Here is a 22,567-nt window from a genome sequence, read left to right as displayed (position 1 = left end):
CACATAGTTCATGCCCCTGGGGTCCCCCCACCTTTCTTCCACAACAAACCCTGCCTCCTTCCCCCTTATATTCTGCTGTAAACATCTGCAGTCTTTTGAAACCCATCTTATGTTTCTATACTTATCCTATTACCATTACTTTTTGCTTTGCACCACCTTTTGCCCTACCACATACTTTACCCTAGCAGTTCCGAGGTTAAAGCAGCAAGCTGATTGTTAACAAGAGACAGAAGAGACTGCAGATGCTGGAATCTGGAGCAACAAACAATCTGCTGGAGGAATTCAGCAAGTTGAGCAGCATCTGTGGGAGGAAAGGAACTGTCGACGATTCAGGTCGAAACCCAGCATCAGGACACTGAATATTAACTCTATTTAATTTCTGCATTGATTTATCTGACCAGCTGAGGGTTTACAGCAATTTTTACTTCTAGTTTATAATGCCAGTATCTGCAATATTTAGACTCTATAAGAAACAGTAATTTAATATTTTCTCCTCTCCATTGCGGCTCTATATCCCCTCAGACACTGTTGTGATTCCTTCCTTTGCCCTGCAAAGTTCTGTAGAGAACTTAGAAATTGATAAAGTAGTTAAGAAGCCATATGGGATATATGCCTCTATTAGCCAAGGCACACTAAAATACTAGCTGGGCTGCACAATTAGAGTTTTGGAAGGATGTTAAAGTACCACAGAGGGTAGAGGAGGAATTTAGGAGGATGTTATAAGAGTCAGAGAAATTTAGTTATGAAGACAGAATAAAAGAAGCTGAGGAGAGATTTACTGAGGTGCTTAGAACTATAAAAGGACCACACAAGCTGATCAAAAAAGAGGGTTAGCAGAAAGGTCAATAAGTAGGGGCTATAAATTTAAAGTAATTGGTGGCTGGATTATAGGATGATTGAGAACAATTTGTTTTCTACGCAAAATATGGTGAAAGGTCTGGGACTAAATACTTAGTGGAGGAAGAAACCCTAATCCTGTTTAAATAGGTGAGTATTTGAGGTGCCACAATACAGGTCAATAGTGTCCTGATCAAATGTCTCAACCCGAAATGTCGACTGTCCATTTCCCTCCGTAGATGCTGCCTGACCTGCTGCGTTCCTCCAGCTTTTTGTATGTTGTTCCAGATTCCAGCATCTGCAGTCTTGTGTCTATGGGCCAATAGACTGGGTTCTGCAAAGTGGGAGCCTAAAGATGGTGTAAGTAGCTCATTTCTGGGTTGCATTGGCAATATGGGCTCCTTCTGTACTGTAATTTTCTATGATTCTACAAGAGAGCAACCAAAGTAGGAAGAGATCGAGAGAGCAAGATACCAATCCACCTCTGGATAGTTATACTAATTCTCTGCCAAATCCAAAATTTGACAAGTAGAAAGAGTTGGAAGGGAGGGGACAGACTATAGTTGAAGGTTTGTTTCTAATCAAAAAAATTCACATCCCAATAATTCCAGTCATTAATATAGGTAAGCATTACTGAGAACACATCCTGAAGGAAACATGGCCCACCTTCTCTCCATTGTGACTATTTGCAACAATTTTCCCCTAGACATACATTCATAACCTATAGGTGTGTAGGATGTGATCAAGCTGTGATGTGGTACTGTTTCCTTTTATATTTTTTCTACCAAAATAAGGCAATAGATCTTAATAAGGCTACATTATCCCAGGTTCCACACAGCAAGGGAAATTTCCTTAAATAAGAGAACTACTAGTCTTAAGGTTTTCCCTTTCCCTGCTTATGAAATGCTCAGCCTTCACTTGTGAAATATACCATAAATACAAAATTGAATTCAGGAACTCCTATTGTTGGTGATGAAGGAGACAACATATCAGAGGTGAAAGGCAAGGTTTACCTCCAAGTTGCAGTGCATTGTATGCATTCCACCAAAAGTTTGAGAAGCTGATATATGGGAAATACTTTGTGGTAAAAGTTTCCAGATATATTGGTTGCAAAGTGCATACCCATCTCTAAACAGCAGCCGAAAACCAAATAACTTCCTGTGCTACCTACTTATTTTCACAAAGATTGCAGAATTCTGTAAGAGGCTGAAAGTGGTCTAAATCTTTCTACCTTCCTGATGGACACACTTTAACAAGCTGAAGCTTTCCCTGGCACACAACAATGGATAGCACAATCCAGTGAGGTAAATCACAATCTACACTGACACTTCCTGTTTCTTATAAAGCATCTACTGACATATATCTGGAAAGTCTGATCCAGGGCGCAGGGAGTACAAAGTTAGAAGGCCCAGAGTTTAGGCATTGCACGAGATAGCTGAAATTTTGCTACCAGTGCTACCTCTATTGGACTAAGGTGTTCATTCATTCCATCCAGTATAGAATGATGCATACGGTTTCATTGTTAACTCCAGTAAACATTCTCTTTTGTGAAAATAAAATGGGAGATATGGCAACTGACAACTTCTTACACAGCAAAAAGATAAAGTTTATAATTCCTTTACACAGAACATAATCAACAATTTGAAATGAGACTGATACCAAACAATTTTTCCCCCAAATATAATAAATGAAGAGCAATCTCCCTGCTAAACTATACCAAAATTCACATCTTCCAATACCAGGAATATTCAAGACAGTGTGTGCCATTCATGGCACATTGAGAAAAAGTTTTTAAATATCTGAGAAAGGGAGGGGGTTGGATATTTTGGGAATTAATTTCTGTGAGGATCTTCCTGCTGTTCATCATGATTTATAATTTGGAGCCATAGAAATCTGGAAGGGTGCTTAAATGCCATTTTACAGTGGTTTTGCAGTTTACTTGGCACAGAGGTTATAGTGACCCCAGCATCCCACCCCAACCCAACACCCACATAAAAACTGACACAACAGGACTGGAAATTCATTTGCACAACTCCAAAAAGCATCACCGTGCGGGTAAAAATTGTATTATTGCAGAGCAAAACAATTTTCAACATTTCTGAGTATCTCCAAGTTTTAGTTGAGATTTTCATGTTCAGTGGGGTCTTTTTACCATTGTGAAATTCCATCAAATAACATCAGTGGTAATGCAGTGCCCAAGATTCGCCAGCAGTGAGATTTTCAACCACACTGGTCTGAGAAACATCTGTTATCATTCACTCATAAATCAACCAGCTTTTAAGAATGCCAGTTGTTCAGAAACAGCACTATTTACGGGATTAATTACAATCAACCCACTTCCATAGCCAGACAGCTGTGCAGCATTGTGCAGTCTGGCAACCAATACTGCATGTTGCTTACACTGAAGACTGAGTCATTCTTAAGTCTTTTACAATGAGGATTTGCCTAAACCTCCGGCTCCTTTTGATGGACGGCTTGGACCTGCAACAGAGACCTCCCAGGCAACACATTGCAACTGTATAAGGGGCTTATTACTTAAGACTCTATCCACCCAGGATCCATGTTCTTTTCTGAACTTCTCAGAAGAGCAACATCAACACGGGCCACACTTCCACAAGGTAGTCATCATAGTGATGTGTAATCTCATAAAACCTAAATAAAAAAACAAGCTTACATACAAGCCTGGATTGACCTCACATTCAAAATCAAGGCCACCCATCTCAACTTCTTAGCCTTAGGATCATTCCAGGTGGTAGCTGTTGATACGTGCCATATCTTACAGTTTGCTGTTTGACTTTGCATTATGGCGGTCATTGACAATCCCTGCTAAAGAAAAGGAAGCTTCTTCTATCTGTCCTTCAGCCCACTGAAGCACACAGGCCAGAGACATGGACTTGCTGACATTGCAGACTTTTCCAAAATGCAGCTACTTATAGACTGTGCTCACATGGACATTAAGTGCTTCAATTCACAACAGGAAGGGAGTACATTCTTTCATCACCCAATCAGTGGTAAACCAACAGAGGACCTTTCTAATTGTACGTTGGCAATTCCCACAACTCATTCATTCTTAGTCAGTGACTGCTATCTAGTGTAGCAGTTAGCATAATGCTTCACAGTACCAGTGACCCAGGTTCAATTCCCACCACTGTCTATAAGGAGTTTGCACGTTCTCCCTGTGACTGCATGGGTTTCCTCCCACATTCCAAAGACGTATGGGTTAGGAAGTTGTGGGCATGCTATGTTGGCACCGGAAGCGTGGCGACACTTGCGGGCTGCCCCCAGAACACTCTACGCAAAAGATGCATTTCACTGTGTGTTTCGATGTACATGTGACTAACAAAGATATCTTATCTCTGTCAGGGACCACAGTGACCTATGGGACTGAACACCTACGAGTGCTCAAATGGTTGCTCACTCTATTCAGAGCTCCAAACATATCATCTGTGCATCACTGCACTGGCAGTCACAGCACTACTAAGAGCTTAGTAAAGACCAAAACAGGGAAGATCACAAGTTGATTTTGCTGCCTGCATCATTCCGGTCCCTTGCATTGTTGTGGTCCATGGTGCACTGCATAATTTGTCCAAAAGACAAGCCCAGGCAATGACTGGCTGGTGTGCTGTAAGGGAAGATACTAGATTAGAGAGCTGGCATGCTAGGTCATGAAAGTACTGAAACATGGACTTGCTACAATTCATAAACCTTTGACCGCTGGAGTGTCCACTTGGTTGGGTGTAGCTTAGTGAATTTATGTGCTACAAATCATTGTTTGCATCTGGCTATTGCACTGATTTTATGCCCCACTGATATCAGTAGTCTCTATTCAATGACGGTGCTTGAAAATGAGCCCTCTTAGTGCTGATGAGTGAGATTGTGCTAAATATAATGAATTCATTTTGTTGCCGATCTCAGACAAGCTCCATTTCTTCTAATTCCTAGGGCCCCCCAGGCCCAGCACCCACTGTCCAACATTCTCCACCAGAGGTGTCAACCTGTTCTCCCAAGATGGGTTGCCTTTGGTTTACTGTGTCAGCTGTTTGTTCAAGATGACCTTTGCCTGCAATACATACAATTGGGAAAAGTGGTAAAGTAGACATGACACTGCAGCTTTCTTGGAAGACTGGCTGCTGGGGGGAGGGGGGTGGTTGGAGGTGAGGGAAGAGGGAATAGTGGCTTAAGCATATGTATAGTTATATGAGAGAGGGAGAGAGGGGTATATTACAGGGTTCATGAGAGACTTTCTCATATCAAATGCTGCCTCAAAACACATCCAGAAAAGCTTTCTGTTCAAAAAAGCCTAGCGTAGGGTTCCTAGTGTTGAACACCTGGACTGAATGGGGCTTTGCCCTCATTTTCTTCCTTTTCCTTCAGCTCAGTGAGAATCTCCCTGTCTTCCAAGCCTCTCACAACCCTGCTTAATGGATCCCAGCTTTGGCCTTTGCAATACTCCCCCCAGTTGGAGGTGAGGAGCAATGTATTACTCTCAATCAACTAATTTGGCAGACCATGTTGCTCACAAGCCCAACACTTGACTCCTGAAACCGACATACTATTCCTAGCACTGCTGTGGGAAGGGATAACTAGGTGGACAGGAAAAAATATTAAAAGATGTGCTTAAAGCTTCCTTGAAGAAATGGAACTTGCCCACAGATTCTTGACCGCTCAAAGTGAAGAATGAACATTCGGGATGGTAGTCAGAACCTTGCATTAGGAGCACACGTAAACCCTGCATGAATAGCAGGAGCAGGCCACCTCACTACCCACTTGCCCTGGCAGCCACCTCCTGCAGTTCCCATATTGGCCTCACTGACCACCTCACAACCCACAAGAACCAGAGTGGAGGTAAATCATCCTTGATCCTGAGGATAGCCTATGACTCCCCAGTTAGAAGCACCAGTGTTGTGTGCAAGGAACAGGTCTGAGACCTTGCAGCAGCAACAAATTCAGAAGAAGGGAATGGAGCACAGACTGAATGTGGGAGAGAATAACAGGAAAATTGATAAACAAGGAGAGCCACATAGGAAAGGGCAGAGAGGCAGACAGGCAGACAAATAGGGTGAGAGGCAGAGCAGCAATGAAGGGTAATGGAGAGATCGACGCTGAGCAGCACGGACATGGAAAGGGAGAGGCACAATGAATGGAGAAAGTTAGAGAAAGTCACACAGATGAGCAGGGACAGAAGGCAGGGAGAAGTACAGGCAGAGGAACAGGGACAATGGATAGGCAGAGAGAAGAATGGAGGGAGAAGAAGTTTGTGTGTGCGTGCAACAGTGTTGTAAGGAAAGGTTTTGACAGAGTGTGATTAAAGGCAAGAGCTGTAGAAGTAATGAAGATGTCTTAAGTTTTGAGGACACATCTTTGTAAATCTCATGAGGTTAATTGTAAGCACTATGGGGCATGTTTCTCCTAACTAAGACCTCCCAAGTAAACTTCTGCTAGTGTCTTTTGCAGCCAGTTCTGATGCATCTTTGAGGCCCCAATGAACAGAGGATATCCCCCATGGGTGATATGGTTCCTCTGTAGACACACTCCCTGAAATAACCAGCTCTGTCACATGGCTGTTAACAGCATTCTCGAGGAGCTGGAAGAGTGCCATTGTGCACATATGATGGCTGGCTGATGAAGTCTCAGTTTTGTGACTAAATGGCAGTAGCAACAAAAAATGGAACCAGAACTTTTACAGTCCTGCCTAGTGTTCTGGAACAGTATGGTGATACACAAGGGAGCCCAAACACTTTGGTTTAAACCATTCTTGGCAACACTATGATCCTTTTAAGGTTTTCTGTAACAGCATTCCAGACTCACACAATGCTATTCAAACACCCTAAAAAGCAAATAAATTTATTAATTCATGCTGCTTTGGCAGTTTAATGGAATATCAGGAAATATATCAGGATAGAAATTCTGCTGTTTATATATGTGTACTGAAATGGTGTCGAGCAGGGCACTTGCATCAATTTTGTGTGGGCCACAGCAGTTAATTTTTTTTCCCCCCAAACTCTTGTCACAAAGAGCCCCAACAGTCTGTAATAGCACAAATGTGTTGTACCTTTGTTTAAACAGTGTTGGATTCTGCACGACAACACCAATACTCCCCTTATATTTTCCACTTTGTGCTTAGCCCAAGTGACATTTAATAACTTGGTGGTATAGGGAAAGACATACCCCCACACCTTTCCGCTTTAAAATCTCTCCTTTGACTGACTGAAATTGTGTTCTCATAAACTCTGCATCAAGTCACAAGCCAGCAGATAGCAGTCTTTACTAAGCCAAATCTAATCAAATTGCTCTACTGTCCTCAAAACCTTTTCACATACTATTCTTTAAACTCAGTACCTATGACCAGAAATAACTGAAGGCAAAAGTCACAAACATTACTCTGTATGAGTTCAATACATCTCAATTAGCTGGAATGTTTCCCAAGTCACTGACTTAAGAAACATTCCAGCTAATTAATGCACAGCAAGATCCCACATTCTCAAAATGAAATATTGCTCATACGCCTAAAATATTCCACCTCACAATAATCAAAATTAATTCCATTTCAATTGATGAGCAATTATATCAGAGTTCAGAGGGGAGGTGCTCATAAAGAAATAACAAACCCTCCTCCTAAACCCGTGGCCTCTACCAAAGGACACAGGCACATGGGAACATCACCACCTGCAAGTTCCCTTCCAAGCCATAGACTAATCTGACTTGGAAATAGGTTTATTTTAGTTTTCCAGCTTTCGCAGTTTCTTTGATTTTCACTGACTTGGAAATATATTGCCGTTCCTTCATCACTGCCGGATCCTTAAGTCCTGGAACGCCATCCCAGACAGCAATGTGGCAGTATCTTCACCAGGACTGCAGCAGTTCAAGGAGATGGCACACCACCATCTTCTCAAGAATAAATGCAGGCCTTGCAGGTGATGCCCATGTCCTGAAAAATGAATAAATAATAATACATCTTCTTGAAAGTGAGTGAAATTAATCTCATGCCCTAATAAGAGTTTGTATATTTGTTATTTCTGCTGGATATTACACTATGTCGAAATTCTTACAAAAGAATGAACCACTGAAAAGTCCACTTGCTAATAGTGATATGCACAAGCCAGTTTAAACTACCATTCCCCTTCAATCGAAAACCTTCTAGCTCTTGTCATAAAGGATGTACACCCGAAAATCAGCCATCCAAGCTGGATGCTGGAGGCTAACAACATACCTGTATGAGCAGCTGGCAATAGGAGCGGTGAAAATATTAGAACAAAACAGATTAGATTCTTATACAAGATATTTTTGTTTGGAGAGAACAAAAAAAACAAGCTAAAATGTGATCTGTGAATTGGTGTGATATGGTTAGAAAGCTATTTATCCCTCCAATGCTATCATTGCCTCCTTGGATTCCTTTCACAAGTGCAGAAGGGCTGTAGTCTCCAGCCTGATGGCATCAACATCGATGTCTCTAACTTCCGGTAACCACTCCCCCAGACACCCCCTTATGGTTTTCCCATATCCCTCTGGCCCCTTTACCCCTTCTCTTTCCCCTCCCTCACCCTCACGACCTGCTCATCACCCACACCTTCCTCCCTCTGGTTCCCCACCTCCTTCCTTTATTCCATGGTCTTCTGTCCTCTCCTATTAGATTCCATCTTGTTCATCCCTTTGCCTCTTCCACCTATCACCCAGCTTCTCACATCATTCCCACTTGCTCCCACCCCCCCCCCCCAACACCTACCTGGATTCACCGATCACCCGCCAGCTTGTGCTCCTCCCCCCTCCCTCCACCCTTTTATTCTAGCTTCTGCCCTCTTTCTTTCCAGTCCTGATGAAGGGTCTTGGCCTGAAATGTTAACTGTTCATTTCCCTCCATAGATGCTGCCTGACCAGCTGAGTTCCTTCAGCAATTTTTGTGTTTCTCCAGAAGGGCGCTTGTTCCTTTAGCTACTTGACTACAGCCACTAGCATTCCATTCTCCAATCATATGAGCACTTGATTTGCCATGGCTTAGAAGGCTAAGGAACCAATTTATGGTAAATGGCATTAGTATAGACAGGTACTTAATGGTCGGCATGGACATGGTGTGTTAAGGGGCCTGTTTCTGTGGTGACTGACTCAATGAATCACTTGCCAGCTTCTATCGGAAGCAGCTTAACATCAATAGGCTGTTTCTCTGAAGAGGACAATACACAATATCAAGAACATCATGCAACAGATGCTTGCGAGCAGGCAATGATGACAGATGAATACAACAGAGTTCCTGCCATCTGCTTCCTGTGTACTGCTTAGGTCCTCTGTAAAATGCGATATCCACATCTAATGTTTTGGATGATAACTATCAACTTTGCTCTTGGATGGAATAATTCCCAAAACTTAATTTGCAAAATAACTGTATCTTGGCCTATTAAAGGCTGGCAAAGGCAAAATTCAGACCGATATTTATTTAAAAGTTTTTAATTCACGTTCAGCTTGATGGTAGCACTTATGCTTCTGAATATGGCTTCATCCCATTCCAATGACTGGAGCCATAATCAATGCAGACTTGCCAGAGCTGCATTGCAAAATGCTATTATGTCAAATTGCTTCACCTGCCTTTCAGGTGAGGATAACACATTCCTTGGCACTATTTTGAAGAAAAGCAGGGGAGTTCTGGCCGTTATTTACAGCTCAACCAATAACTCTAATAGAGATTATCTGGTCATTACCATGTTTTTTGTGGATGTTCACTGTGTGCAAATGGGTTGTTGCTTTTCTTAGATTATAGCAGTGACTACACTTCTAAAGTACTTATCTCTTTGGCATACACTGAGGTCAGTAAATGTTCTTTAACAAAATATATATTTCTTTTATTCTTTATAATTTTTCCTTAACTTTTAGTTGTGAGGGGCTATAATGTCTCTATTTTGTTGTTGTGTTCCCACTGCCATAAGAAATTGTTTGAAATAACTAGAAAAATTCCAAAAGGCGCAAAGCCAGGAAGTTAGAGGTTACAGACACTGCGACATTATAATTTTATTTCACTGAAGTCCACTGCGTGATTTGGCATTGGCAAAGAGAACATTGAAGAACAATGAAATTTCACTCTTTCAGTGCCTGGAAATTCAGAGATTTGTGCCCTGCTGGGCTCATCAATATAATTTGCAGCCCAAACATACCTCAGCTGAAATAGGCACATGTAATGAAGTACTTAATGATCAGAAATAAAATACTCTACCTCTTTTTTCACTTTGTGCAGTGTTCCATTTGGGATATTGTAATTTTTTTTTAAAGCAAGGTCTTGTAAGCTTTCTCCAGATTGGATTATGAGAATTGATATGGTTTCTGCTCCATTCTTTGTTTATCCACTTACAACCCCTTTAGCCCTGACTTCTCTTTCCTTCCAGTCCGACTGTCATCATTTAACCTCTTCTACATTCTATCCTGTTACGTTTCCTTTTGTTCTCTCCCCCTTTTCACTTTTCTCTGAATCCTAATGCTTGTGTTGAAAAAAATCACTGACTTGAAAATGTTAAGAGTTTCCTCACTTTACCAGTAATGTTGAGCATTCACAGCAATTTTTGCTTTTAAATAAATTCCTTTCTGCAGATAATAATAAACACAAGAATCACAGAAATAAAACAAATTCTCCAGCCAGGCATTCCTTGTATAGCTGGTGTAGAAATAAAAAGTTGAAGAAGCTAAATTGTAGAATCATAGCATGTTACCAATAAAGGTCCAATGTTAATAGTTTTGAGAAAAATTAAATGCATTCCTAGAGATAAAAGCAAGGGAACTATAATGGTAAATAGACAAATAGACAATGTAAGGACTTGAATTTTGGTGAGATGTGTAAATGTTCCAAAGTACTTTACAGCCAATAAATTGCTTTTAAGGTGTTGTGACTGTTGTTACAACCACCAATCTGTTCATGTTCCATAAATACCCAACAGTATTTTGGGAGTTCCTTCACCAGGACTGCAGTGGGTCAAAAAGGTAGCTCACCTGCTCAAGGGCTATTAGGGATAGGCAATAAATGCTGGCCTTGCCAGCCATGCCCAGATCCTGAAAATGAATTAAAAGAAGCAATTATTGTGTTGAATGAGAGACTCTCCAGGATAGTACAACACCTGAACTGACAGGTGAGGCTGCAGTTTAACATCTCCTTCCAAAAGGCAGCATCTAGGAGAATGCAGCACTCCCTCAATGCACAAAACATCATCTTAAATTATGACCTTAATAGCTGAAGTAGTGCTTGGACCTATGACACTCTGCCAAGCTGACATTTTTAAGTGAATAAGAGATCCTTCATTTTCTTTTCCTGCTCTTAAAATGCTGACGTTCTACAGCTTAGTTTCACCAATGATGTCATAGTTTAAGAGCAGTGAAATCTAATTTCCCCTTATAGTAACTATCGACCAAACTAAGGTGACAACTGTATAACCGGAACCTAAACCAGCATTTGCATTTAATTGAACAAATACTTACTCTGCCTCAGAGCTGATGGAAGCATCAGAGGTTAAGAACTGGACTTTTAATGCATTCAAACAGCATGAGCAGAAGAACGGTTCAATGCTTGCTGTTACAATTAAATGTTAAATCAGCTCTCCCGAGTTACCCATTTAATGATTAGCAATGAAATCCAATTATTTTTAATTAATTTAGGAAACTCTTTGGATTAAATAGACAATCTCATCAAAATCCTTCTTAGTGTGATCGTAAGCGAACACGAGGCTATCCCCATTGATCCAAACTGACTCGTATGCAGCAGATATAATTTAATTCCTGCATTGCTGCAGTGGAGGATATATTAATTACCTTGTGGGTCTTCCATGCCATCAGCGTGGTTTAAAGTAAGCAACAGCTACCCTGACACATTCTCCAGGCTGTGTTAGGAATCCAAAAGGAAAGACAAGAGCCTCAAAGTATTTGTATAATTAGCTTTCAATAAACCAGACACCTAGACTCCTGCCTCAAGTTCTGGACGTGTTACAGAATGTGCACAGTAATTGAGGATTGGAGGCAAAAAACCATATTATGCCAGATTTATAAAAGAAAATGAAAATAATGTCATAGAATCATAGAGCTATACAGCATGGAAAACAGGCCCTTTGGCCCAGCTCATCTATGCCGACCAAGTTGTCTAAATAAGCTAATCCCATTTGCCTGTGTTTGGCCCATATCCCTCTAAACCTTTCCTATCCATGTACCTGTCCAAATATCTTTTAAATGTTGTAACTGTACCCGTCTCTACCACTTCCTCTGGCAACTTATTCCATATATGCATCACTCTGCGTGTGGAAAAAGTTGCCTCTCAGGTCACTTTTAAAATCTTTCCCCTCACTTATTATGTGCTCTAGTTTTGGATTCCCCTACCTGGGGAAAAGACTGCAGCTATTCACCTTATCTATGCCCTGTATGATTTTATAAACCTCCATAAGGTCACCCCTCAGTCTCCCACATTCCAGGGAAAAAAGTCCCAGCCTATCCAGCTTCACCTTACAACTCAAACCCTCCAGTCCTAGTAACATTCTCCGAAACCTTTTTTGTACCTTTTCCAGTTTAATGACATCCTGCCTATAGCAGGGCAACCAGAACTGTATGCAGTACTCCAAATGTGGCTGGCCTTACCAATGTCTTGTACAGAATGTGTTTAAATTAACACCTTATTCAAATCAGCTACATTAATGAAGGCTGAGCATTACAATTTTAAATTGTTTAAGATCAAATCTAGAGCAGATGCCAGGAGGTGGTCTGTTCCCCAGTGTTTTGAGGATCGCTGGATCAGGCTGCCAGCTTGTATGTTGGGTGTCAAGTTGCTGAATTTCTACAAGAGGTGGACCTATTTCTGGCTGGAGTGGAAATTTTACATCTTACAAAAACTAGGTTGGTATGCAAGTGAACTGGACTGACTTTGATTACTTAGGGAGTTTGAAAAGAATTTCCTAGATTTTTTTTCTGTTCTAGCCATGTTTTGTTACCTTTCTTGGAAGATCACACAGCTTTTGGTTGGGATGAAGATTCTATGCATTTTCACTAATATTCGGGAACAGGTTAGATAGATCAATGCATCTGACTTATCTTTTTATTTTAAATCTGAACATAATAGAGTAGAATATTTCATTGGCAACTGGTAGACATATGCAGCACAAATAAGGGGGCAAGACCAAATAAATCATATTAAAATATTCATCACTTCCTTTGGCTTCACTGTGATGAATTGAATGTAGAAAAGGTGGTTCAGAGAATCAGCTTCACAACTTGACAAATATTAAAATTCAGTGTCCATTAACAAGATAGCTGATAGGGCTTCACACAAAGAGGGAGTAAAATGTCCTTGTGGGAGTTACTATTTTGATCTAGCAGCCAACACAAACATCACCCCCTGAAGATACCGAGCCATGTACAAAGAGGAAAGCTTGCTGGTGGCTACAAGTTCGGTCCTCCCTTCTGGTCTCTGAATGGAATTTCTGATCATCAAACTGAAACGTGCTGTAATGGTGAGTGAAACATTTCCAGACAGAGCAGTCAAAGCACTTCTGCCTTTCAGTTTATAGCATATCAGTACAATGTAGAAAAGAACCCTCTCAAGATGGTGATTGAACCAAAGCTAAAAACGTATCTTTTATAGCACTGGAATAAGCACACTAGCTTCTGCTTTGCAACTACATCTGCTGTTTACAAAGCAGCAACTGTTTGGATTTATATAGCATTTTTAACATTGGAGAAGCTCTCTAAGAGCTTCACAGAAGCACAAGCAGACAAAAATTAGCACATAGGCAAGAGAGAAGATACAAGAATGTGCGTTAATGTTTGGTCAAAGGAACGGGTTTTAAGCACACTCTGAGTTCTGAGGAGGTTAAGGTAAGTTAGGGAAAAGGTCATCAAAAGATTTGAACACAAGAATGAAATTTCAAAATGTTGGTGGACCAGCTGAATTTTGGATGACCTCAAGTTTTGTGGAGAGGAGTTGAGATGAAAAGATGGGTGGTTTCTCAGAAGAGCAATAAATGCCAATTAATATAGAATTGTGGGTTGAAACCACATGACCTAACTTCCTGTGAAGTAATGCATCAGTGCAGCAATCTATGTTATTAGCTATGACCTCTTAAAATGATAACTGCTGTGAGGTATGTGTTTTAAATCTGACTAAAATATACTGTCACTACATCTCAGACTCACTTTCTCCAAATATCTTTCTTTTTCATCTGCTTTCAGCTGCATATGAGCTTCAATCAGTAGCTGTTTAGATTCTGAAAGGAGAGAAGAAAACTGTTAGAAAGGGTCCATTATCATTATCTCATATGTGCTAAAGCATTTCACAGATTATAAATTACTCTGAAATGCAGTTGATTGCTAGAAAACAAAGATTTTGTTGGAGTAAGTTTGGGAAAAAAGTCTCATGGTATTGAGATTAATGACTCATTCATGATTTGGAAATGGTGAATGGAAGTTAACAGAAGAACTCTCACATTTCTTCAGACAATATTATCTAAAAGGTCAAAACAATCAAACAGAAATTTAGGTTAAAATCCTCTAAGTTCCTTCAACAATACCCCAGCACCAAACTGGAATATCAATCTTAGAATGGGGCCTGACCCCACAACCTAGAAATAGAAATAAAGAAAACAAAACTGCTAACAACTGATCCAAACTGACACATGAATGTTCTACTTCATCTTAATAATGTGGCCATAGGCAGTACGCAATAATAGAATGTGACATTACACTTACAGTGTCATGAGTTTCTGATCTGAATTATATTATACCAGGGATCTTTGAAGCATCAGGAACTTACATTTATGTAGCACATGTAATCATAAGAAATATCTCAGAATGTTTCACAGGGATACAGTCAGAGAAAAAAATGTACAAAGTAAAAGGGGATATGGAGACCAGTGGCTAAGCCAAAGAGTTAGATTTTAGGTCTTAAGTGGAAGTTTAAGAACATAGGAACAGAAGTAGTCTATACAGCCCCTCAAGTCTGCTCCAACATTCAGTAAGATCATAGCTGATCTGATCATTGTCCTCAATTCCATTTTCCTGTCTGATTCCCATAACCCTTGTTTCCCACATGATCTGAAAATCCAGCCTTGAATTTACTTATGATTCAGCATCCACAGCTGAATTCCAGAGATTCACAATCTTGAGAGGAAATTCCTCCTCACCTCATAAATGGCATTCCTTTATCCTGAGATTATGTTCCCTAGTTCTAGACTGCCCCATGAAGGAAACCTTCCTTATAGTAACTACCCAGCAAGTAATTAAGATTCTTAAATATCTTGATAAGTTCACCTCCCATTCTTCTAATTTGAAGATTTTTTTCCTGATAAAACAGCTCTTTCATCCATGAATTTAGTGAAACTTACCAGCGCTGTATCCAATGTAAATGTATCCTTCCTTAAATAAGGGAACCAAAACTGTTCACAGGACTCACGATGCAGTCTCATTAAAGCCCTATACAGTTGTGACAAGACTTCCCTATCAATACCCATTACAAATAAAAAGGCCAACATTTTGTTGACCGTCCTAATTAGCTGCAAGTAACATACATCTAGGTGTCTCTATACAGCATTATTCATTACTGTCACACTATTTAAAATATATTCTGCTTCTCCATTCTTCCCACCAAAATGGATAAAACCCACATTTTCTCCCACTTTATTTACTATCTTTCACCACTACTCATCTTGCCTATATCCACTTTCAGACTCTGCATCCTCCTCATAACTAACTTCCTACTTTATTTTGGTATCATCAGCACACTTTGTTGAAATACACAGTGTCCCTTCACTGAAATATTAATATGACTCATAATTTGCTGAGGCCCCAGCACCGATTCCAGTGGCATCTCACTCATTAACAGTTTGCCAAACTGAAAATGTCCCATTTATCAAATATCTTTCAGAAATCCAAGTAAACTAGTTTTTAGTTTCAGTTTTAAACACTCTGCTAGTTACATATTCAAAAAAAACTCACTCAATTTCCCTTTCTTGGAACATGCTAACTCTGCCTAATTGTATTATGGTTTGCTAAGTATTCTGTAACTACTTCCTTGGGCCTAATTCAGGGTCTAGATGGCTGAAGGTGTAGCCAGAAATGGTGGGATGAAGAAAGTGGGTAATGATCAAGGGGTCAGAATTAGAGTAATTTAAAATAGTCAATGTATGTGGGAGAGATTGAAGATCACAGAAAATAGGAAGGGGAAAGGACACGGAAGAGAATTTTCAAATTGTGTCCATTCAAGCAGCAAGCACAAGCATCATTGTTGAACAGAACTTGGTGTTAGGAAAAGTGGCACTAAGATTTTGTATGAACTCAAGTGTTTGGAGGATGGAAGGTCAGGCAGTAAAGTATTAGAACAGTCAACAAAATAATGAAATAATAGAGAAGTAAGGGTGTCAACATGAGTAGTTTGAGTTTGTGTTTTTTGTTTAGCAAAGTTAAGTTGAAAAATTTCAAGTATTCTTCGTTCTGAAAATGTTTGCCATCCAACTCAAAGAAGCAGCAATTAAGCCTGAAAGCAGAGTATCGCCATTCTCACAAAAGCATTATCTGTGACTTGAACTTGAGACTACACCCTCTAGTGGTGTTTTTGGCCAAATTCACAGTTTGGTGCCTAAACAGATTTGAAAAACACATGCATGAAATACATTTGTGTAATTTATAATTCTAAGGTGCTCTAGTACTAATAGGAACCCTGCAGAGATTCATTCATTTTCTTGTCAAGACTACAGAAGTGATGAGGCAACTGTTTGTTTTTGGCTTTGTGAAGATGTTTGATCTGTGTGGAGATGAAGAAGGAGACAGGGAACATGTCATTGCCCTTCACGGTTAGTTGATTGCTTAGTTGGGGAGGACAGGGTTAGGGTGGAGGTATCACAAAGGTAACAGCTCAGAATGCTTATAGTAAAGAAATAACTAAAAATCTCATTTGGCACTTCTTCAGTTCCAGCAGAGGCAAACCATTGCTTGTCCTGATTATGACTGAACCAAATTTTGTTGTGGGAAAGTCCACACTTTGCCATCGAGGTTACACTAGTTCATTATGAGAGTTAAGTTACTCTGTTTTCACTCTCTAATATTCAGGACTCTGCTGGGTCCTCTGGAATTGCAAGACTCATTGTGGCCTTCACGACCTGAACAGACTCAGCCAGTGTGGCAGAAGACAGGAGCATGATCTTAGCATGTTCTCAGCGATAAGCACTTCAACGGTCAGCTTGTTGAAATCTGTGAGTTTGTGTGCGGTGCAATTTCTACAAAGTTCCGAAAAGGATACAAGTTGAAAACACGGAGTCATAGATTCAAATATCACAGAGGCAATCCTGACACAAGCAGATTTCTCAAAGACAATCTTGCAATTGCCAAGACAAAACAAAAATTAAAATGAAAAGTGATGACATTTTTTATCCAGTCTGCAGAAGAGATGAATGTTACAGAGATGAAGTCAGTAATCTTGGTGAATGGTGGGGTCTGAAGCACAAGGCAAGCAAGCTTCAAACTGCAGATGTGGCAAGGGAAACAAATTTGGCAAGAGATGAAACACAAGGGATGAAAACCATTATTTCAATCTTCTTAATGATTAGTTGCAAGAATCTATGCTGCTCATGACTTATCCAAAATTTGTTTTCCTTGATTCAGATACTGAACTACCAATTGTGTATGCTCCAATGTTCATTTTCTGACTCAATCAATTTGAACTCCACTTTACAGAGAATATATGCCTAGAAACTGAATTGTAAAATTTCTCTTTTTTTTAGGCAGCAACTGTGCAAAATTCAATTTCATCTGAAATTGATCATGCCAGCATTCATTTCTAGGTGAAACCTCAATAATCATGAAATTGGACCAGGTACTTCTGTATCACACATCAGCACAGTTGACATTTTCCCATATTAGATACACGACTAATGACATCACTATTTGTGTAACACATATTTTCCCCCAGAAACTGGAGTTCAAAGCTCCAAAATAATAACCATCAGAGAAAGCTTCAGTCATGCTAGTTTGTTACTTTTCTTGTTAAGAACCTCCTTTCTTAATGTGGAGGTTGTTGTGGATTACAAGAAGAATTTCTTAATGGTGAATGCCATGTTTCCAGGAAGCACACGATTCCTCCATCTTGAAGGTGTCCAAATTGCTGAGTATTTCCTAATGACGTCCGGCATTGTCCTGAGGAATGGATGTGGGGGAGGGCGGGGGTGTGGTGGCAATAACAAGGGTTATTGTCTACATCTCTGGCTTCTCACACCAGTGCGCTCTCCAACTACAGCCACTGAGGGCAGCTACAAGAGCCAAACAACCACTAGGATCGTATGGAAAATTCCATAGGTGTCCTGAAAGTAGGAGTTTATGCCTGCATCAGTGCCTTTCTGTACATGCCAAGCATTTGTGCAGACCTCATTGTCATTTGCCCCATGCTGCACAACCTGGCCAATCAAAGACTGCCAGTTGCCCAGGAAAAGGAACAAGGAGATCTCACCATGCAGCATCTGAACTGACTGCAGGCTGCTCACACACATTCCAAAGTCCACAGCGTGTGGTTCAATTAGTATTTCTCCAGCATCTAACCTCGCGACACTCATTCTATAAGTGCCTAAAGCAGTATAACGGGCATGGCTTATCACTGAGGGTGGGGCAGGGACCCTAGGGCAAGACATCTATCAGTGAAGAGCCTATTCCCAGAAAGTCTTCAGAGACACCACATCCAACCTGGAACTCTGATGAACAATATATTTGCAAGGCTCAGAGGTTCCAAGGCTATCCTTATTAAGATATACAAAATTCTGAAGAAAGATCTACTGTAAATTGCCCTAGTGTATGGAGATTCAGAGGGGTAGGTTACAGGGAAAAAGTGACGGAATGAAACTGATAGGATTGCTCTGAGAGCCAAATGGCCAGCTTCTATGTTGTAAGAAAAATTGAAAAAAATGAAAGCCCTCCAACCCCTCTTTGGTGTCTGGATTGCTCTCTCTGCAGAGACAAGGTCACCTTCATACTCTTTCTCACCACAGGATCATTCTAAGCTGTCAACTAAATGTGCAGAGTTGAAATCTGGATTGTGCACACTGCATATCCTTACCCACTGAAGACTCATTGTGCTGCAAGAAGAGAATCATGGTTCTCCCCTGTTTCAAATAAGGTTTTACAAATACATATATCAACCCTCCAGCGGGCCCCCAAAAACAATTTCTTTATATCTGTTGCAGACTGCATCCACTAATGCCCGAGGTATCCCTCTGTGATAAGCATTGTCAGTCTGCAAGGTGGTGCAGTGGGGCTTCAATGATGTACTTTGGCCATTATCCTCCTCCCCCTCTTCCCATCTTCCCTCTGGTCCTCCTGCTTAAGTTGATGGTGTTATGTGGAAAGGGCGACAGAGGGCTTCTCCTGATATGAGGCAAAGACAAAATGGAAGGTAGCTGCACTTATAGTGTATCCAAATCACCCTTACGATAGTGCACCAGCAAAAATGGTAAAAGGATGTCAACTGCAGATCAAATCAAAGGAGATGCAGTTGACATAATCAAAATGTGGATGGAGGAATTGTATGCAGTGTGTGTTTAACAGAAAGCAGTGTTTTTAGCAGTATACTGCTCACCTTGACACATCTTGAGAGATCATGAGATTTCCTTCTATACTGCTCCTTGGTGCAAGGAGACAAATGCTGCCAATTCCTACCAGATTCACATATTGGCGGTCTTTGCAAATCTGCTGGTTCTCCAACCTCCACCCCCAATCGTGAGCATACAAGAACTCCATCCTGGCACAAATTTTATAAACCAGGACTTTTAAGTCCCTTTGAGAATCTGTAATCTCTCCACTTCTTCACTGCAGCCTTTTATGCTCCCCTTGATAGCAGTCTATGTTGCTGCTGGCTGACTGCTATGGTGGAGTGTATCCTCAGGGCTGACATCCTTAAACTGAATGCTGAGCAGTAAAGTGTGGGTTGATGCACTTATATCGAGTGTGCTTCCATTGGGATTTCTTCAAATCCCATATCAATGCTCAATTCTGGTATAACTAGCCAACCATCTCAATGTTATTTCTAAAGTCTCTAGGACCAATTTTAGAATCATCTCAGTCATCCTGATCAGTACTAGCACTAACTATAGGCATTACCAGAAATAGGTGAAATTAAATTTCTGGTCAAGGAGAGGGGGGTCAGTTTGTGAGGTCAAGGTACTTCAGACCAACATCAGGATGCATATCCACTACAGCAGTAATGAGCTACAAACGATTTTATAAGACATGCAAAGGTGCAAGGCAGCAATGAGAAAGCAGCTTTATTTACCAAAGGGTAAGATCTTTAACAGCACATGTACTTACTGATGTCTGCCTGGCTCGGTTGGCAATGACAACATTGTTCTGGGAAAGCAAAAACATGCAATTTTAAGCAAAAATCCTCCCTTCCAACACCACTCCCACCTCCTACACCATGGCCTTGGGCTTTGATCTCCAGATCCCCCAGGTCCATCGCTCTCAAACCCCTCCCCATGACTCCCACCACCTCCTCTGAGCCAGCCATCTCCCTTTGGGCTCTTCATCTCTCTTTCCCCTCTGACTCCTCCCCCCTCCATCCATCCTCCCTCCTCCTCGCCACTCACTCAATCTATCCTCCCCCTTCTCTGTCCCTCCATTTCTCCACTTCATTCCTTCTCCTCCCTCTCTATCCCACCTCCCGTGCATCCCTCATTCTCCATCCTCCACCCCTCCTCTCCCCTCCAAACCTCCCCATCACTCATCCCCCTCCATATTTTCCATCCCTTACTCCTGCCAACCTTCCTCCATCCCTCCTCCCCTCCATATCACTCATCCCCCCTCTTCTCCCTCAGCTCCATCCATCCTCCCCATCCCTCATCCCCCCATCCTCACCTCGATCCTCTCCCATCCCATCCATCCTCTCCCCATCCTCCTATCCATCCCTCACTCCCACATCCATCCTCCCACCTCATCCATGCCCCTCCCCATCCTCCCTCTCCCCGCCCCATCCATCCCCCCTCATCCACCCTCCCCCGCTCCATCCATCCCCATCCCTCCTCCCCACCCCATCCATCCCCATCCCTCCTCCCCCTTCCCACCCACCCTCCTTCCTCCTCTACCACCTCCCCTTCCTCCTCTCGATCCTCCCCTTCCCATCCATCTTCTCCCATCCCTCCATCCGTCCTACCCCTCCCCATCCAGCCTCTCTCCATCCTCCTATCCATCCCTCACTCCCACATCCATCCTCCCCCTCCTCCATCCCCCGCCCCATCCATGCCCCCTCCCATCCATCCCCCCTCATCCATCCATCCCCATCCCTCCTCCCCCTCCCCTTTCCACCCCACCTCCATCCCCCTCTACCACCCTTCCCCCCTCTAGCCCCTCCCTTCCCCCTCTTCCACCCCCTCCCCGTCCTCGCCTCTACCCCCTCTTCCACCCCCTGCCCCCTCCTCCCCTCTACCCCCTTCACCCCCTCCAACCCCCCTCCCCCACCTCCCCTCTATACCCCCTCCCCCTGCTGTACCCCACCTCCCCCTCTATCCCACCTCCCACATCCCCCCTCTAACCCCCCTCACCCCTTCCCCCTCTTCCCACCTCTCCCTCTACCCCCTCCCCTCGATCCCCCCTTCCCCCACTCCCCTCTTCCCACTATACTCCCCTCTATACCTCTCCTCCCCTTCTAACCCCCTCCCCTCTTCCCCCCGGACCCTCCCCTCTTCACCCCTTCCCACCCCTCTTCCCCTACCCCGTCCACCCCCTCCTACCCCATCCACCCCCTCCCCCTCCTCCCTCCTCCCCCCTCTACCCCTCCTCCCCTCCCCTCTACCCCCTCCCCTCTCTACCCCCGTCCCACCCCCTCTACCCCCTCCTCTCCCCCCTCTCCCCTCCCCCTCTTCCCCCTCTCCCCTCCCCTCTTCTCCCCCTCCCCCTCTTCCCCCTCTCCCCTCCCCTCTTCTCCCTCCTCCCCCTCCCCTCTTCCCCCTCCTCCCCCTCCCCTCTTCCCCCCTGCCCCCTCCCCTCTTTCCCCCCATTACCCTTCCACGGTTTGGATCCGGCGGGCGGCGCCACCTTCAGCCGCTGTTTGATGTCGCCGGACACCAGGCGGGACTCGAGCGGCGGCTGCAGAGACAGCGAGCTCCAGAACACTTTGGCGTAAGCAACATCCTCCTGTGAGGATCCGGCGAACACGGTGTAGAGGGAGCGGGAGTAAGCCTCCGAGCCCGGCTCATCCCCGGCGTCGGCCTGCGGCTCCTCAACCATCGCTCGCTGCAGGCCTTCGCCATGGCAACCCGAGGGAGCGCACCGTCCATCAATCAGCCAGGGCGCGGGGAGCCGCTCGAACCAATCACCGAGTTCGTCGCATAGCAACGGTCCTCCCCCTGGGGACGGCGTCCTGGTGCGCACGTGACCGGAGCTCTCCCCGGCTGCAGTACTTTGTGCAAAGGTTCCCCTCTGCACGGAAGGATCCCAACAGACCTATCAGAATAATAATAGGCAGGCGAGGAGAGTTCAGTTCCTTGGAGAAACGGGGGTCCTTGGCGTTGTCCTGCTAAGTGCAAAGTTAATTCGCAAAGGTATGGAGAAAAGAGTAGGAGAGAGAACAGCCGCTTCACCGAGCTAGCACAGACACGAACAACAACGTGTTACCTCTTTGCTACGTTCTGATGGCATCTAAAAGATCGTTTGGCTGAATTTTGAGGCCCTTTGAGAACGTCCGGTGAAAGCACCCCAGTAATTTCCTGGGACTGGTTTATGCGAAGTATAATGATACCAGTCCCATTTATCT

The 22,567-nt window shown here is 42.9% G+C and overlaps 1 protein-coding gene across 1 annotated transcript; it reads right to left on the bottom strand.

Annotated features, from left to right (window-relative positions):
* Positions 1 to 7,569: 7,569 nt before the first annotated feature.
* Positions 7,570 to 22,242, bottom strand: hoatz (HOATZ cilia and flagella associated protein). The gene is made up of 4 exons (XM_052040056.1): positions 21,816 to 22,242; positions 20,128 to 20,166; positions 13,981 to 14,051; positions 7,570 to 7,765 (listed from the first exon to the last, which is right to left on the bottom strand). The coding sequence occupies exons 1-4, from the start codon at positions 22,039 to 22,041 to the stop codon at positions 7,727 to 7,729; spliced, it is 375 nt and encodes a 124-aa protein (XP_051896016.1). The 5' UTR covers positions 22,042 to 22,242; the 3' UTR covers positions 7,570 to 7,726.
* Positions 22,243 to 22,567: the final 325 nt, after the last annotated feature.

Source organism: Pristis pectinata, chromosome 27, assembly GCF_009764475.1.
Source record: "Pristis pectinata isolate sPriPec2 chromosome 27, sPriPec2.1.pri, whole genome shotgun sequence".
NCBI classification, from domain to species: domain Eukaryota; kingdom Metazoa; phylum Chordata; class Chondrichthyes; order Rhinopristiformes; family Pristidae; genus Pristis; species Pristis pectinata.
This window is presented reverse-complemented; position numbering and strand designations above follow the sequence as displayed.